The sequence below is a fragment of the Coregonus clupeaformis genome, unplaced genomic scaffold (assembly GCF_020615455.1).
Source record: "Coregonus clupeaformis isolate EN_2021a unplaced genomic scaffold, ASM2061545v1 scaf0591, whole genome shotgun sequence".
In the NCBI taxonomy this organism is placed as follows: domain Eukaryota; kingdom Metazoa; phylum Chordata; class Actinopteri; order Salmoniformes; family Salmonidae; genus Coregonus; species Coregonus clupeaformis.
In genome coordinates, this window is record NW_025534046.1 from 238,694 (window position 1) to 257,705 (window position 19,012).

Below are 19,012 nucleotides of genomic sequence, written 5' to 3' on the forward strand. Positions count from 1 at the left end.
CAATATCTAAAACCCAGGTATAGATCAGATCAGTCTAACTATATGTAATATCATCCAATATCTAAAACCCAGGTATAGATCAGATCAGTCTAACTATATGTAATATCATCCAATATCTAAAACCCAGGTATAGATCAGATCAGTCTAACTATATGTAATATCCTCCCAATATCTAAAACCCAGGTATAGATCAGATCAGTCTAACTATATGTAATATCCTCCAATATCTAAAACCCAGGTATAGATCAGATCAGTCTAACTATATGTAATATCATCCAATATCTAAAACCCAGGTATAGATCAGATCAGTCTAACTATATGTAATATCCTCCAATATCTAAAACCCAGGTATAGATCAGATCAGTCTAACTATATGTAATATCATCCCAATATCTAAAACCCAGGTATAGATCAGATCAGTCTAACTATATGTAATATCATCCAATATCTAAAACCCAGGTATAGATCAGATCAGTCTAACTATATGTAATATCCTCCCAATATCTAAAACCCAGGTATAGATCAGATCAGTCTAGCTATATGTAATATCCTCCAATATCTAAAACCCAGGTATAGATCAGATCAGTCTAACTATATGTAATATCATCCAATATCTAAAACCCAGGTATAGATCAGATCAGTCTAACTATATGTAATATCCTCCCAATATCTAAAACCCAGGTATAGATCAGATCAATCTAACTATATGTAATATCCTCCCAATATCTAAAACCCAGGTATAGATCAGATCAGTCTAACTATATGTAATATCATCCAATATCTAAAACCCAGGTATAGATCAGATCAGTCTAACTATATGTAATATCATCCAATATCTAAAACCCAGGTATAGATCAGATCAGTCTAACTATATGTAATATCATCCAATATCTAAAACCCAGGTATAGATCAGATCAGTCTAACTATATGTAATATCATCCAATATCTAAAACCCAGGTATAGATCAGATCAGTCTAACTATATGTAATATCATCCAATATCTAAAACCCAGGTATAGATCAGATCAGTCTAACTATATGTAATATCATCCAATATCTAAAACCCAGGTATAGATCAGATCAGTCTAACTATATGTAATATCATCCAATATCTAAAACCCAGGTATAGATCTGATCAGTCTAACTATATGTAATATCCTCCCAATATCTAAAACCCAGGTATAGATCAGATCAGTCTAACTATATGTAATATCATCCAATATCTAAAACCCAGGTATAGATCAGATCAGTCTAACTATATGTAATATCATCCCAATATCTAAAACCCAGGTATAGATCAGATCAGTCTAACTATATGTAATATCATCCCAATATCTAAAACCCAGGTATAGATCAGATCAGTCTAACTATATGTAATATCCTCCCAATATCTAAAACCCAGGTATAGATCAGATCAGTCTAACTATATGTAATATCCTCCAATATCTAAAACCCAGGTATAGATCAGATCAGTCTAACTATATGTAATATCATCCCAATATCTAAAACCCAGGTATAGATCAGATCAGTCTAACTATATGTAATATCATCCAATATCTAAAACCCAGGTATAGATCAGATCAGTCTAACTATATGTAATATCATCCAATATCTAAAACCCAGGTATAGATCAGATCAGTCTAACTATATGTAATATCATCCAATATCTAAAACCCAGGTATAGATCAGATCAGTCTAACTATATGTAATATCATCCAATATCTAAAACCCAGGTATAGATCAGATCAGTCTAACTATATGTAATATCATCCAATATCTAAAACCCAGGTATAGATCAGATCAGTCTAACTATATGTAATATCCTCCCAATATCTAAAACCCAGGTATAGATCAGATCAGTCTAACTATATGTAATATCATCCCAATATCTAAAACCCAGGTATAGATCAGATCAGTCTAACTATATGTAATATCATCCAATATCTAAAACCCAGGTATAGATCAGATCAGTCTAACTATATGTAATATCATCCGATATCTAAAACCCAGGTATAGATCAGATCAGTCTAACTATATGTAATATCCTCCCAATATCTAAAACCCAGGTATAGATCAGATCAGTCTAACTATATGTAATATCATCCAATGTCTAAAACCCAGGTATAGATCAGATCAGTCTAACTATATGTAATATCATCCCAATATCTAAAACCCAGGTATAGATCAGATCAGTCTAACTATATGTAATATCATCCAATATCTAAAACCCAGGTATAGATCAGATCAGTCTAACTATATGTAATATCATCCAATATCTAAAACCCAGGTATAGATCAGATCAGTCTAACTATATGTAATATCATCCAATATCTAAAACCCAGGTATAGATCAGATCAGTCTAACTATATGTAATATCATCCAATATCTAAAACCCAGGTATAGATCAGATCAGTCTAACTATATGTAATATCATCCCAATATCTAAAACCCAGGTATAGATCAGATCAGTCTAACTATATGTAATATCATCCCAATATCTAAAACCCAGGTATAGATCAGATCAGTCTAACTATATGTAATATCATCCAATATCTAAAACCCAGGTATAGATCAGATCAGTCTAACTATATGTAATATCATCCAATATCTAAAACCCAGGTATAGATCAGATCAGTCTAACTATATGTAATATCATCCAATATCTAAAACCCAGGTATAGATCAGATCAGTCTAGCTATATGTAATATCATCCAATATCTAAAACCCAGGTATAGATCAGATCAGTCTAACTATATGTAATATCATCCAATATCTAAAACCCAGGTATAGATCAGATCAGTCTAACTATATGTAATATCATCCAATATCTAAAACCCAGGTATAGATCAGATCAGTCTAACTATATGTAATATCATCCCAATATCTAAAACCCAGGTATAGATCAGATCAGTCTAACTATATGTAATATCCTCCCAATATCTAAAACCCAGGTATAGATCAGATCAGTCTAACTATATGTAATATCATCCAATATCTAAAACCCAGGTATAGATCAGATCAGTCTAACTATATGTAATATCCTCCCAATATCTAAAACCCAGGTATAGATCAGATCAGTCTAACTATATGTAATATCCTCCCAATATCTAAAACCCAGGTATAGATCAGATCAGTCTAACTATATGTAATATCATCCAATATCTAAAACCCAGGTATAGATCAGATCAGTCTAACTATATGTAATATCCTCCCAATATCTAAAACCCAGGTATAGATCAGATCAGTCTAACTATATGTAATATCATCCCAATATCTAAAACCCAGGTATAGATCAGATCAGTCTAACTATATGTAATATCATCCCAATATCTAAAACCCAGGTATAGATCAGATCAGTCTAACTATATGTAATATCCTCCCAATATCTAAAACCCAGGTATAGATCAGATCAGTCTAACTATATGTAATATCCTCCCAATATCTAAAACCCAGGTATAGATCAGATCAGTCTAACTATATGTAATATCATCCCAATATCTAAAACCCAGGTATAGATCAGATCAGTCTAACTATATGTAATATCATCCAATATCTAAAACCCAGGTATAGATCAGATCAGTCTAACTATATGTAATATCATCCCAATATCTAAAACCCAGGTATAGATCAGATCAGTCTAACTATATGTAATATCATCCAATATCTAAAACCCAGGTATAGATCAGATCAGTCTAACTATATGTAATATCCTCCCAATATCTAAAACCCAGGTATAGATCAGATCAGTCTAACTATATGTAATATCCTCCAATATCTAAAACCCAGGTATAGATCAGATCAGTCTAACTATATGTAATATCATCCAATATCTAAAACCCAGGTATAGATCAGATCAGTCTAACTATATGTAATATCATCCAATATCTAAAACCCAGGTATAGATCAGATCAGTCTAACTATATGTAATATCATCCCAATATCTAAAACCCAGGTATAGATCAGATCAGTCTAACTATATGTAATATCCTCCAATATCTAAAACCCAGGTATAGATCAGATCAGTCTAACTATATGTAATATCCTCCCAATATCTAAAACCCAGGTATAGATCAGATCAGTCTAACTATATGTAATATCATCCAATATCTAAAACCCAGGTATAGATCAGATCAGTCTAACTATATGTAATATCATCCCAATATCTAAAACCCAGGTATAGATCAGATCAGTCTAACTATATGTAATATCCTCCCAATATCTAAAACCCAGGTATAGATCAGATCAGTCTAACTATATGTAATATCATCCAATATCTAAAACCCAGGTATAGATCAGATCAGTCTAACTATATGTAATATCATCCAATATCTAAAACCCAGGTATAGATCAGATCAGTCTAACTATATGTAATATCATCCAATATCTAAAACCCAGGTATAGATCAGATCAGTCTAACTATATGTAATATCATCCAATATCTAAAACCCAGGTATAGATCAGATCAGTCTAACTATATGTAATATCATCCAATATCTAAAACCCAGGTATAGATCAGATCAGTCTAACTATATGTAATATCATCCAATATCTAAAACCCAGGTATAGATCAGATCAGTCTAACTATATGTAATATCATCCAATATCTAAAACCCAGGTATAGATCAGATCAGTCTAACTATATGTAATATCCTCCAATATCTAAAACCCAGGTATAGATCAGATCAGTCTAACTATATGTAATATCATCCCAATATCTAAAACCCAGGTATAGATCAGATCAGTCTAACTATATGTAATATCATCCAATATCTAAAACCCAGGTATAGATCAGATCAGTCTAACTATATGTAATATCATCCAATATCTAAAACCCAGGTATAGATCAGATCAGTCTAACTATATGTAATATCATCCAATATCTAAAACCCAGGTATAGATCAGATCAGTCTAACTATATGTAATATCATCCAATATCTAAAACCCAGGTATAGATCAGATCAGTCTAACTATATGTAATATCATCCAATATCTAAAACCCAGGTATAGATCAGATCAGTCTAACTATATGTAATATCCTCCAATATCTAAAACCCAGGTATAGATCAGATCAGTCTAACTATATGTAATATCATCCAATATCTAAAACCCAGGTATAGATCAGATCAGTCTAACTATATGTAATATCATCCAATATCTAAAACCCAGGTATAGATCAGATCAGTCTAACTATATGTAATATCATCCAATATCTAAAACCCAGGTATAGATCAGATCAGTCTAACTATATGTAATATCATCCAATATCTAAAACCCAGGTATAGATCAGATCAGTCTAACTATATGTAATATCATCCAATATCTAAAACCCAGGTATAGATCAGATCAGTCTAACTATATGTAATATCATCCAATATCTAAAACCCAGGTATAGATCAGATCAGTCTAACTATATGTAATATCATCCAATATCTAAAACCCAGGTATAGATCAGATCAGTCTAACTATATGTAATATCATCCAATATCTAAAACCCAGGTATAGATCAGATCAGTCTAACTATATGTAATATCATCCAATATCTAAAACCCAGGTATAGATCAGATCAGTCTAACTATATGTAATATCATCCAATATCTAAAACCCAGGTATAGATCAGATCAGTCTAACTATATGTAATATCATCCAATATCTAAAACCCAGGTATAGATCAGATCAGTCTAACTATATGTAATATCATCCAATATCTAAAACCCAGGTATAGATCAGATCAGTCTAACTATATGTAATATCATCCAATATCTAAAACCCAGGTATAGATCAGATCAGTCTAACTATATGTAATATCATCCAATATCTAAAACCCAGGTATAGATCAGATCAGTCTAACTATATGTAATATCATCCAATATCTAAAACCCAGGTATAGATCAGATCAGTCTAACTATATGTAATATCATCCAATATCTAAAACCCAGGTATAGATCAGATCAGTCTAACTATATGTAATATCATCCAATATCTAAAACCCAGGTATAGATCAGATCAGTCTAACTATATGTAATATCATCCAATATCTAAAACCCAGGTATAGATCAGATCAGTCTAACTATATGTAATATCATCCAATATCTAAAACCCAGGTATAGATCAGATCAGTCTAACTATATGTAATATCATCCCAATATCTAAAACCCAGGTATAGATCAGATCAGTCTAACTATATGTAATATCATCCAATATCTAAAACCCAGGTATAGATCAGATCAGTCTAACTATATGTAATATCATCCAATATCTAAAACCCAGGTATAGATCAGATCAGTCTAACTATATGTAATATCATCCAATATCTAAAACCCAGGTATAGATCAGATCAGTCTAACTATATGTAATATCATCCCAATATCTAAAACCCAGGTATAGATCAGATCAGTCTAACTATATGTAATATCATCCAATATCTAAAACCCAGGTATAGATCAGATCAGTCTAACTATATGTAATATCATCCGATATCTAAAACCCAGGTATAGATCAGATCAGTCTAACTATATGTAATATCATCCCAATATCTAAAACCCAGGTATAGATCAGATCAGTCTAACTATATGTAATATCATCCCAATATCTAAAACCCAGGTATAGATCAGATCAGTCTAACTATATGTAATATCATCCCAATATCTAAAACCCAGGTATAGATCAGATCAGTCTAACTATATGTAATATCATCCAATATCTAAAACCCAGGTATAGATCAGATCAGTCTAACTATATGTAATATCATCCAATATCTAAAACCCAGGTATAGATCAGATCAGTCTAACTATATGTAATATCCTCCCAATATCTAAAACCCAGGTATAGATCAGATCAGTCTAACTATATGTAATATCATCCAATATCTAAAACCCAGGTATAGATCAGATCAGTCTAACTATATGTAATATCATCCCAATATCTAAAACCCAGGTATAGATCAGATCAGTCTAACTATATGTAATATCATCCAATATCTAAAACCCAGGTATAGATCAGATCAGTCTAACTCTATATGTAATATCATCCAATATCTAAAACCCAGGTATAGATCAGATCAGTCTAACTATATGTAATATCATCCCAATATCTAAAACCCAGGTATAGATCAGATCAGTCTAACTATATGTAATATCATCCCAATATCTAAAACCCAGGTATAGATCAGATCAGTCTAACTATATGTAATATCATCCAATATCTAAAACCCAGGTATAGATCAGATCAGTCTAACTATATGTAATATCATCCCAATATCTAAAACCCAGGTATAGATCAGATCAGTCTAACTATATGTAATATCATCCCAATATCTAAAACCCAGGTATAGATCAGATCAGTCTAACTATATGTAATATCATCCAATATCTAAAACCCAGGTATAGATCAGATCAGTCTAACTATATGTAATATCATCCCAATATCTAAAACCCAGGTATAGATCAGATCAGTCTAACTATATGTAATATCATCCAATATCTAAAACCCAGGTATAGATCAGATCAGTCTAACTATATGTAATATCATCCCAATATCTAAAACCCAGGTATAGATCAGATCAGTCTAACTATATGTAATATCATCCAATATCTAAAACCCAGGTATAGATCAGATCAGTCTAACTATATGTAATATCCTCCCAATATCTAAAACCCAGGTATAGATCAGATCAGTCTAACTATATGTAATATCATCCCAATATCTAAAACCCAGGTATAGATCAGATCAGTCTAACTATATGTAATATCATCCCAATATCTAAAACCCAGGTATAGATCAGATCAGTCTAACTATATGTAATATCATCCCAATATCTAAAACCCAGGTATAGATCAGATCAGTCTAACTATATGTAATATCATCCAATATCTAAAACCCAGGTATAGATCAGATCAGTCTAACTATATGTAATATCATCTCAATATCTAAAACCCAGGTATAGATCAGATCAGTCTAACTATATGTAATATCATCCCAATATCTAAAACCCAGGTATAGATCAGATCAGTCTAACTATATGTAATATCATCCAATATCTAAAACCCAGGTATAGATCAGATCAGTCTAACTATATGTAATATCATCCAATATCTAAAACCCAGGTATAGATCAGATCAGTCTAACTATATGTAATATCATCCAATATCTAAAACCCAGGTATAGATCAGATCAGTCTAACTATATGTAATATCATCCAATATCTAAAACCCAGGTATAGATCAGATCAGTCTAACTATATGTAATATCATCCAATATCTAAAACCCAGGTATAGATCAGATCAGTCTAACTATATGTAATATCATCCAATATCTAAAACCCAGGTATAGATCAGATCAGTCTAACTATATGTAATATCATCCAATATCTAAAACCCAGGTATAGATCAGATCAGTCTAACTATATGTAATATCATCCAATATCTAAAACCCAGGTATAGATCAGATCAGTCTAACTATATGTAATATCATCCAATATCTAAAACCCAGGTATAGATCAGATCAGTCTAACTATATGTAATATCATCCAATATCTAAAACCCAGGTATAGATCAGATCAGTCTAACTATATGTAATATCATCCAATATCTAAAACCCAGGTATAGATCAGATCAGTCTAACTATATGTAATATCATCCAATATCTAAAACCCAGGTATAGATCAGATCAGTCTAACTATATGTAATATCATCCCAATATCTAAAACCCAGGTATAGATCAGATCAGTCTAACTATATGTAATATCATCCAATATCTAAAACTCAGGTATAGATCAGATCAGTCTAACTATATGTAATATCATCCAATATCTAAAACCCAGGTATAGATCAGATCAGTCTAACTATATGTAATATCATCCCAATATCTAAAACCCAGGTATAGATCAGATCAGTCTAACTATATGTAATATCATCCCAATATCTAAAACCCAGGTATAGATCAGATCAGTCTAACTATATGTAATATCATCCCAATATCTAAAACCCAGGTATAGATCAGATCAGTCTAACTATATGTAATATCATCCAATATCTAAAACCCAGGTATAGATCAGATCAGTCTAACTATATGTAATATCATCCAATATCTAAAACCCAGGTATAGATCAGATCAGTCTAACTATATGTAATATCATCCAATATCTAAAACCCAGGTATAGATCAGATCAGTCTAACTATATGTAATATCATCCAATATCTAAAACCCAGGTATAGATCAGATCAGTCTAACTATATGTAATATCATCCAATATCTAAAACCCAGGTATAGATCAGATCAGTCTAACTATATGTAATATCATCCAATATCTAAAACCCAGGTATAGATCAGATCAGTCTAACTATATGTAATATCATCCAATATCTAAAACCCAGGTATAGATCAGATCAGTCTAACTATATGTAATATCATCCAATATCTAAAACCCAGGTATAGATCAGATCAGTCTAACTATATGTAATATCATCCAATATCTAAAACCCAGGTATAGATCAGATCAGTCTAACTATATGTAATATCATCCCAATATCTAAAACCCAGGTATAGATCAGATCAGTCTAACTATATGTAATATCATCCAATATCTAAAACCCAGGTATAGATCAGATCAGTCTAACTATATGTAATATCATCCAATATCTAAAACCCAGGTATAGATCAGATCAGTCTAACTATATGTAATATCATCCCAATATCTAAAACCCAGGTATAGATCAGATCAGTCTAACTATATGTAATATCATCCAATATCTAAAACCCAGGTATAGATCAGATCGTCTAACTATCAAATATCAAAACCATATAGATGATCAGTCTAAGTATCAATATCTAAAACCCAGGTATGGATCAGATCAGTCTAACTATATGTAATATCATCCAATATCTAAAACCCAGGTATAGATCAGATCAGTCTAACTATATGTAATATCATCCAATATCTAAAACCCAGGTATAGATCAGTCAACTATATGTAATATCATCCAATATCTAAAACCCAGGTATAGATCAGATCAGTCTAACTATATGTAATATCATCCAATATCTAAAACCCAGGTATAGATCAGATCAGTCTAACTATATGTAATATCATCCCAATATCTAAAACCCAGGTATAGATCAGATCAGTCTAACTATATGTAATATCATCCAATATCTAAAACCCAGGTATAGATCAGATCAGTCTAACTATATGTAATATCATCCAATATCTAAAACCCCGGTATAGATCAGATCAGTCTAACTATATGTAATATCATCCAATATCTAAAACCCAGGTATAGATCAGATCAGTCTAACTATATGTAATATCATCCAATATCTAAAACCCAGGTATAGATCAGATCAGTCTAACTATATGTAATATCATCCAATATCTAAAACCCAGGTATAGATCAGATCAGTCTAACTATATGTAATATCATCCAATATCTAAAACCCAGGTATAGATCAGATCAGTCTAACTATATGTAATATCATCCAATATCTAAAACCCAGGTATAGATCAGATCAGTCTAACTATATGTAATATCATCCAATATCTAAAACCCAGGTATAGATCAGATCAGTCTAACTATATGTAATATCATCCAATATCTAAAAACCCAGGTATAGATCAGATCAGTCTAACTATATGTAATATCATCCAATATCTAAAACCCAGGTATAGATCAGATCAGTCTAACTATATGTAATATCATCCAATATCTAAAACCCAGGTATAGATCAGATCAGTCTAACTATATGTAATATCCTCCCAATATCTAAAACCCAGGTATAGATCAGATCAGTCTAACTATATGTAATATCATCCCAATATCTAAAACCCAGGTATAGATCAGATCAGTCTAACTATATGTAATATCATCCCAATATCTAAAACCCAGGTATAGATCAGATCAGTCTAACTATATGTAATATCATCCAATATCTAAAACCCAGGTATAGATCAGATCAGTCTAACTATATGTAATATCCTCCCAATATCTAAAACCCAGGTATAGATCAGATCAGTCTAACTATATGTAATATCATCCCAATATCTAAAACCCAGGTATAGATCAGATCAGTCTAACTATATGTAATATCATCCCAATATCTAAAACCCAGGTATAGATCAGATCAGTCTAACTATATGTAATATCATCCAATATCTAAAACCCAGGTATAGATCAGATCAGTCTAACTATATGTAATATCATCCAATATCTAAAACCCAGGTATAGATCAGATCAGTCTAACTATATGTAATATCATCCAATATCTAAAACCCAGGTATAGATCAGATCAGTCTAACTATATGTAATATCATCCAATATCTAAAACCCAGGTATAGATCAGATCAGTCCAACTATATGTAATATCATCCAATATCTAAAACCCAGGTATAGATCAGATCAGTCTAACTATATGTAATATCATCCAATATCTAAAACCCAGGTATAGATCAGATCAGTCTAACTATATGTAATATCATCCAATATCTAAAACCCAGGTATAGATCAGATCAGTCTAACTATATGTAATATCATCCAATATCTAAAACCCAGGTATAGATCAGATCAGTCTAACTATATGTAATATCATCCAATATCTAAAACCCAGGTATAGATCAGATCAGTCTAACTATATGTAATATCATCCAATATCTAAAACCCAGGTATAGATCAGATCAGTCTAACTATATGTAATATCATCCAATATCTAAAACCCAGGTATAGATCAGATCAGTCTAACTATATGTAATATCCTCCAATATCTAAAACCCAGGTATAGATCAGATCAGTCTAACTATATGTAATATCCTCCAATATCTAAAACCCAGGTATAGATCAGATCAGTCTAACTATATGTAATATCATCCCAATATCTAAAACCCAGGTATAGATCAGATCAGTCTAACTATATGTAATATCATCCCAATATCTAAAACCCAGGTATAGATCAGATCAGTCTAACTATATGTAATATCATCCAATATCTAAAACCCAGGTATAGATCAGATCAGTCTAACTATATGTAATATCATCCAATATCTAAAACCCAGGTATAGATCAGATCAGTCTAACTATATGTAATATCATCCAATATCTAAAACCCAGGTATAGATCAGATCAGTCTAACTATATGTAATATCATCCCAATATCTAAAACCCAGGTATAGATCAGATCAGTCTAACTATATGTAATATCATCCAATATCTAAAACCCAGGTATAGATCAGATCAGTCTAACTATATGTAATATCATCCAATATCTAAAACCCAGGTATAGATCAGATCAGTCTAACTATATGTAATATCATCCCAATATCTAAAACCCAGGTATAGATCAGATCAGTCTAACTATATGTAATATCATCCAATATCTAAAACCCAGGTATAGATCAGATCAGTCTAACTATATGTAATATCATCCAATATCTAAAACCCAGGTATAGATCAGATCAGTCTAACTATATGTAATATCATCCAATATCTAAAACCCAGGTATAGATCAGATCAGTCTAACTATATGTAATATCATCCAATATCTAAAACCCAGGTATAGATCAGATCAGTCTAACTATATGTAATATCATCCAATATCTAAAACCCAGGTATAGATCAGATCAGTCTAACTATATGTAATATCATCCAATATCTAAAACCCAGGTATAGATCAGATCAGTCTAACTATATGTAATATCCTCCAATATCTAAAACCCAGGTATAGATCAGATCAGTCTAACTATATGTAATATCATCCAATATCTAAAACCCAGGTATAGATCAGATCAGTCTAACTATATGTAATATCCTCCAATATCTAAAACCCAGGTATAGATCAGATCAGTCTAACTATATGTAATATCATCCCAATATCTAAAACCCAGGTATAGATCAGATCAGTCTAACTATATGTAATATCATCCCAATATCTAAAACCCAGGTATAGATCAGATCAGTCTAACTATATGTAATATCATCCAATATCTAAAACCCAGGTATAGATCAGATCAGTCTAACTATATGTAATATCATCCAATATCTAAAACCCAGGTATAGATCAGATCAGTCTAACTATATGTAATATCATCCAATATCTAAAACCCAGGTATAGATCAGATCAGTCTAACTATATGTAATATCATCCCAATATCTAAAACCCAGGTATAGATCAGATCAGTCTAACTATATGTAATATCATCCAATATCTAAAACCCAGGTATAGATCAGATCAGTCTAACTATATGTAATATCATCCAATATCTAAAACCCAGGTATAGATCAGATCAGTCTAACTATATGTAATATCATCCCAATATCTAAAACCCAGGTATAGATCAGATCAGTCTAACTATATGTAATATCATCCAATATCTAAAACCCAGGTATAGATCAGATCAGTCTAACTATATGTAATATCATCCCAATATCTAAAACCCAGGTATAGATCAGATCAGTCTAACTATATGTAATATCATCCCAATATCTAAAACCCAGGTATAGATCAGATCAGTCTAGCTATATGTAATATCATCCCAATATCTAAAACCCAGGTATAGATCAGATCAGTCTAACTATATGTAATATCATCCAATATCTAAAACCCAGGTATAGATCAGATCAGTCTAACTATATGTAATATCATCCAATATCTAAAACCCAGGTATAGATCAGATCAGTCTAACTATATGTAATATCATCCCAATATCTAAAACCCAGGTATTGATCAGATCAGTCTAACTATATGATCAGTGACATCATCAATAAGTCCTACAGTCTTACATGCTCCAACCTGGCCTGTAGCTCCGCCCACCACCACCCAACTAGGCCTCTGATTGGCCCTAGGGCCTGTCCATCAACGCGCCGAAGGATGTCGCCGCGGCGAGGGCTCTGGTCGCCGCGGCAAGGGGTCTGGTTGCCATGGCGCCGGTTGCTAGGTTCAAAATCGGCATGGTTTTTGTCACTAAGCTGGTCGTCATGGGACGCGGTAGGGGCACGGCAACGACTCACTGTGCTCTGCCCCTGACAACGGTAACGCCAGACTGCCGACACACACACCTGGAGAGAGAAAGACGTTACTAGAATCACACACACACACACACACACACACACACACACACACACACACACACACACACGCCCCACGCAGACTCACTCTTACGGCGTTCGAACACCAGTTGCTGCAGTTTGCTGAGCGCCTCCCCGTTGACGGTGTGACTGGGGTCAGGGGTCAGGGGCAGGTCATAGAGGTCGCGGGGGTAGATAGATGGGTAGTTTAACCCCCTGCCCCTCCCCCCTCGTCCCCCGTTACTCCCCCCCCCCCCGCAGTTAGACGGACGAGGAGGATGAGCGAGGTGGAAGACATCATGGGCGTGTCCCGAGTGCCGATTGGCCAGTCCGTTCACCTCTCCTTTGGGTGTGTGTGTCCCATGGGGACAGGGGCAGGGAGGTGTGTGTGTGAGGCAGTGTGTGACGGCCCGGGCTGCCCTGCGAGTCAGTTTACGGTACAGGTGTCCGACGTATCGCAGTATTTCCTCGTAGCAGGACCCCGGCTCCTGATAGGAAGCCAGAGTGGAGGCGTTGCTGAGGTAACGGGCTCGCTGCTCGGACCTCATCAGGGCGTTCTCACGCTGCTTTGTCTCTGAGAACTGGGTTGCTATGACGACCAGGCACAGGTTCAGCATGAAGAACGAGCCCACCTGGAGAGGGAGGGACAACAAGTTACCATGACAACACACACAGAATTACCGTGACAACACACACACACACACAGAGTAAAAAGGACAACACACACACAGAGTTACCAGGACAACACACATACAGAGTTACCAGGACAACACACATACAGAGTTACCAGGACAACACACATACAGAGTTACCAGGACAACACACATACATATTCAGAACCACATTCCCGTAAAGCTTGAAGTAATATGGCTACAGGTTCATCTGCCTCACCTAAAGCCCATTCTGGTGGGAAGCTGCTATAGACCACCAAGTGCTAACAGTCAGTATCTGGATAACAGGTATATTTTCAGGCTGCCCACTCAAGAGAAAGCTTCAAACTGTAACCGGTGCCTGCAACCTGGTTCAGGTTATCAGTCAACCTACCAGGGTAGTTACAAACAGGACAGGAATGATATCATCAACATCTATTGACTTTAATAATGTTTACATATCTTTCACTACTCATCTCATATGTATTTACTGCATTCTATTCTATAATATGCTACTGTATCTAAGTCCATGCCGCTCTGTCATTGCTCGTCCATATATGTAGATATTCTTCAATTCCATTCCTTACTAGATTTGTGTGTATTGGGTATATGTTGTGAAATTGTTAGATATTACTTGTTAGATATTACTGCACTGTCGGAGCTAAAGATGATCACATCTTTACTAATGTTGCAGAAATTAGCTTTAGAGCAGTTTCCAAATCCATCGGATGTAGTGATCACAATATAGTAGCCATATCTAGGAAAACCAAAGATCCAAAGGCTGGGCCTAATATAGTGTATAAGAGGTCATACAATACGTTTTGCAGTGATTCCTATGTTGTTGATGTAAAGAATATTTGCTTGTCTGTGGTGTGTAATGAGGAGCAACCAGACGCTGCACTTGACACATTTATGAAATTGCTTATTCCAGTTACTAACTCAAACTAAGCTCCATCATTCATTGAATCAGATGGCTCACTCATCATAAAACCCACTGATATTGCCAATTACTTAAAATATTTTTTTTCATTTTTCAACAAATGCTGACACTACACATCCAAGTATATCTGACCAAATTATGAAAGACAAGCGTTGTAATTTTGAATTCCGTAAAGTGAGTGTGGAAGAAGTGAAAAAATTATTGTTGTCTATCAAAAATGACAAGCCACCTGGGTCTGACAACTTGGATGGAAAATTACTGAGGATAATAGCGGACGATATTGCCACTCCTATTTGCCATATCTTCAATCTAAGCCTACTAGAAAGTGTGTGCCCCCAGGCCTGGAGGGAAGCAAAAGTCATTCCGCTACCTAAGAATAGTAAAGCCTCCTTTACTGGCTCAAATAGCCGACCAATCAGCCTGTTACCAACCCTTAGTAAACTATTGGAAAAAAATGGTGTTTGACCAGATACAATGCTATTTTACAGTTAACGAATTGACAACAGACTTTCAGCATGCTTATAGGGAAGGACATTCAACAAGCATAGCACTGACACAAATGACTGATGATTGGAAATTGATGATAAAAAGATTGTGGGGGCTGTTTTGTTAGACTTCAGTGTGGCTTTTGACATTATCGATCATAGTCTGATGCTGGAAAAACTTATGTGTTATGGCTTTACACCCCCTGTTATATTGTGGATAAAGAGTTACCTGTCTAACAGAACACAGAGGGTGTTCTTTAATGGAAGCCTCTCCAACATAATCCAGGTAGAATCAGGAATTCCCCAGGGCAGCTGTCTAGGCCCCTTACTTTTTTTCAATCTTTACTAACGACATGCCACTGGCTTTGAGTAAAGCCTGTGTGTCTATGTATGAGGATGACTCAACACTATACACGTCAGCTACTACAGCGACTGAAATGACTGCAACACTTAACAAAGAGCTGCAGTTAGTTTCAGAATGGGTGATTAGGAATAAATTAGTCCTAAATATTTCAAAAACTAAAAGCATTGTATTTGGGACAAATCATTCACTAAACCCTAAACCTCAACTAAATCTTGTAATAAATAATGTGGATATTGATCAAGTTGAGGAGACTAAACTGCTTGGAGTAACCCAGGATTGTAAACTATCATAGTCAAAACATATTGATACAACATTAGCTAGAATGGGGAGAAGCTTTACATTCTTAACAGCACTATCAACAAGGCAGGTCCTACAGGCCCTAGTTTTGTCGCAGCTAGACTACTGTTCAGTCATGTGGTCAGGTGCCACAAAGAGGGACCTCGGAAAATTACAATTGGCTCCGAACAGGGCAGCACGGCTGGCCCTTAAATGTACATGGAGAGCTAACATTAATAATATGCATGTAAATCTCTCCTGGCTCAAAGTGGAGTAGAGATTGACTTGATCACTACTTGTTTTTGTAATAAGTGTTGACATGCTGAATGCACCGAGCTGTCTGTTTAAACTACTGGCACACAGCTCGGACACCCATGCATACCCCACAAGACATGCCACCAGAGGTCTCTTCACAGTCCCCAAGTCCAGAACACACTATGGGAGGCGCACAGTACTACATAGAGCCATGACTACATGAAGCTCTATTCCACATCAAGTAACTGATGGAAGCAGTAGAATCAGATTTAAAAAACAGATAAAAATACACCTTATGGAAGAGTGGGGACTGTGAAGCAACACAAACTCAGGCACAGACACATGATAAGACACGCACTCTACACACACGTACACATGGATGTTGTATTGTAAATATGTAGTGGAGTAGTGGCCTGAGGGAACACACTAAATGTATTGGGTAAAGTGTTATTAAATGTAATGTCATGTAATATTTTAAACTGTATATAACTGTCTTAATGTTGCTGGACCCCAGGAAGAGCAGCTGCTGCCTTGGCAGGAACTAATGGGGATCCATAATAAACCCCAGGAAGAGCAGCTGCTGCCTTGGCAGGAACTAATGGGGATCCATAATAAACCCCAGGAAGAGTAGCTGCTGCCTTGGCAGGAACTAATGGGGATCCATAATAAACCCCAGGAAGAGTAGCTGCTGCCTTGGCAGGAACTAATGGGGATCCATAATAAACCCCAGGAAGAGTATTATCCAGAGCGACTTACAGGAGCAATTGGGGTTAAGTGTCTAGCTCAAGTGCACATCAACAGATACACACGACAAGATTAATATTCATTATTCCATTGCTGATGGAAAAAACATACTAATAGGATTATTAAACATATCCAGAGAATTCATAATAGTCTGAATATTCTTTTCATGCGATATTCTAGTTGGTTTGTCTGGAGTTGAATCCAGTTGACGTGGTCTGAAAGTCATGTGATACTCACGATGATGAGGAATATAAAGTAGATGAAGTTGTAGAAGGAGTGAGCATCCATTACATAGTACATGATGTCTACCCAACCTTCCAGAGTTATCACCTAGAGAGAGAGAGGGAGGGAGAGAGATAGAGAGAGAGGGAGATGGGGAGGGAGATAGAGAGAGATAAAGGGAGAGAGAGGGAGAGGGGGAGGGAGATAGAGAGAGAGAGATAAAGGGAGAGAGAGAAGGAGCGAGAGGGAGAGGGGGAGGGAGATAGAGAGAGAGGGAGATGGGGAGGGAGAGAGAGAGAGAGAGGGAGATGGGGAGGGAGATAGAGAGAGATAAAGGGAGAGAGAGGGAGAGGGGGAGGGAGATAGAGAGAGAGATAAAGGGAGAGAGAGAAGGAGCGAGAGGGAGAGGGGGAGGGAGATAGAGAGAGAGATAAAGGGAGAGAGAGAAGGAGCGAGAGGGGGAGGGAGATAGAGAGAGAGATAAAGGGAGAGAGAGAAGGAGCGAGAGGGAGAGGGGGAGGGGGAGAGAGAGAGAGAGAGAGAACAACATAAATATTTCTAAACCACTGCAAAGTGATCACCTAAAGATAGATCAGAATCACACATTTGTTCATGACGTAGCAGGTAACAGAACCAAACTAACAGAGACAGTAATATGTATTTAGTTCAGCTCAACTTAAAGACATCAGACTAGTAGCAGGTAACAGAACCAAACTAACAGAGACAGTAATATGTATTTAGTTCAGCTCAACTTAAAGACATCAGACTAGTAGCAGGTAACAGAACCAAACTAACAGAGACAGTAATATGTATTTAGTTCAGCTCAACTTAAAGACATCAGACTAGTAGCAGGTAACAGAACCAAACTAACAGAGACAGTAATATGTATTTAGTTCAGCTCAACTTAAAGACATCAGACTAGTAGCAGGTAACAGAACCAAACTAACAGAGACAGTAATATGTATTTAGTTCAGCTCAACTTAAAGACATCAGACTAGTAGCAGGTAACAGAACCAAACTAACAGAGAA

The 19,012-nt window shown here is 35.2% G+C and overlaps 1 protein-coding gene across 1 annotated transcript in view; it reads right to left on the bottom strand.

Moving 5' to 3' along the window:
* The window catches only part of LOC121560310 (voltage-dependent T-type calcium channel subunit alpha-1H-like), a 208,075-nt gene that overhangs the window by 159,994 nt on the left and 29,069 nt on the right, over positions 1–19,012 (bottom strand). The window contains 3 exon segments of the mRNA XM_045216064.1: positions 13,763–14,022; positions 14,136–14,679; positions 17,999–18,091. Coding sequence (XP_045071999.1) covers positions 13,763–14,022; positions 14,136–14,679; positions 17,999–18,091 — 897 coding nt within the window.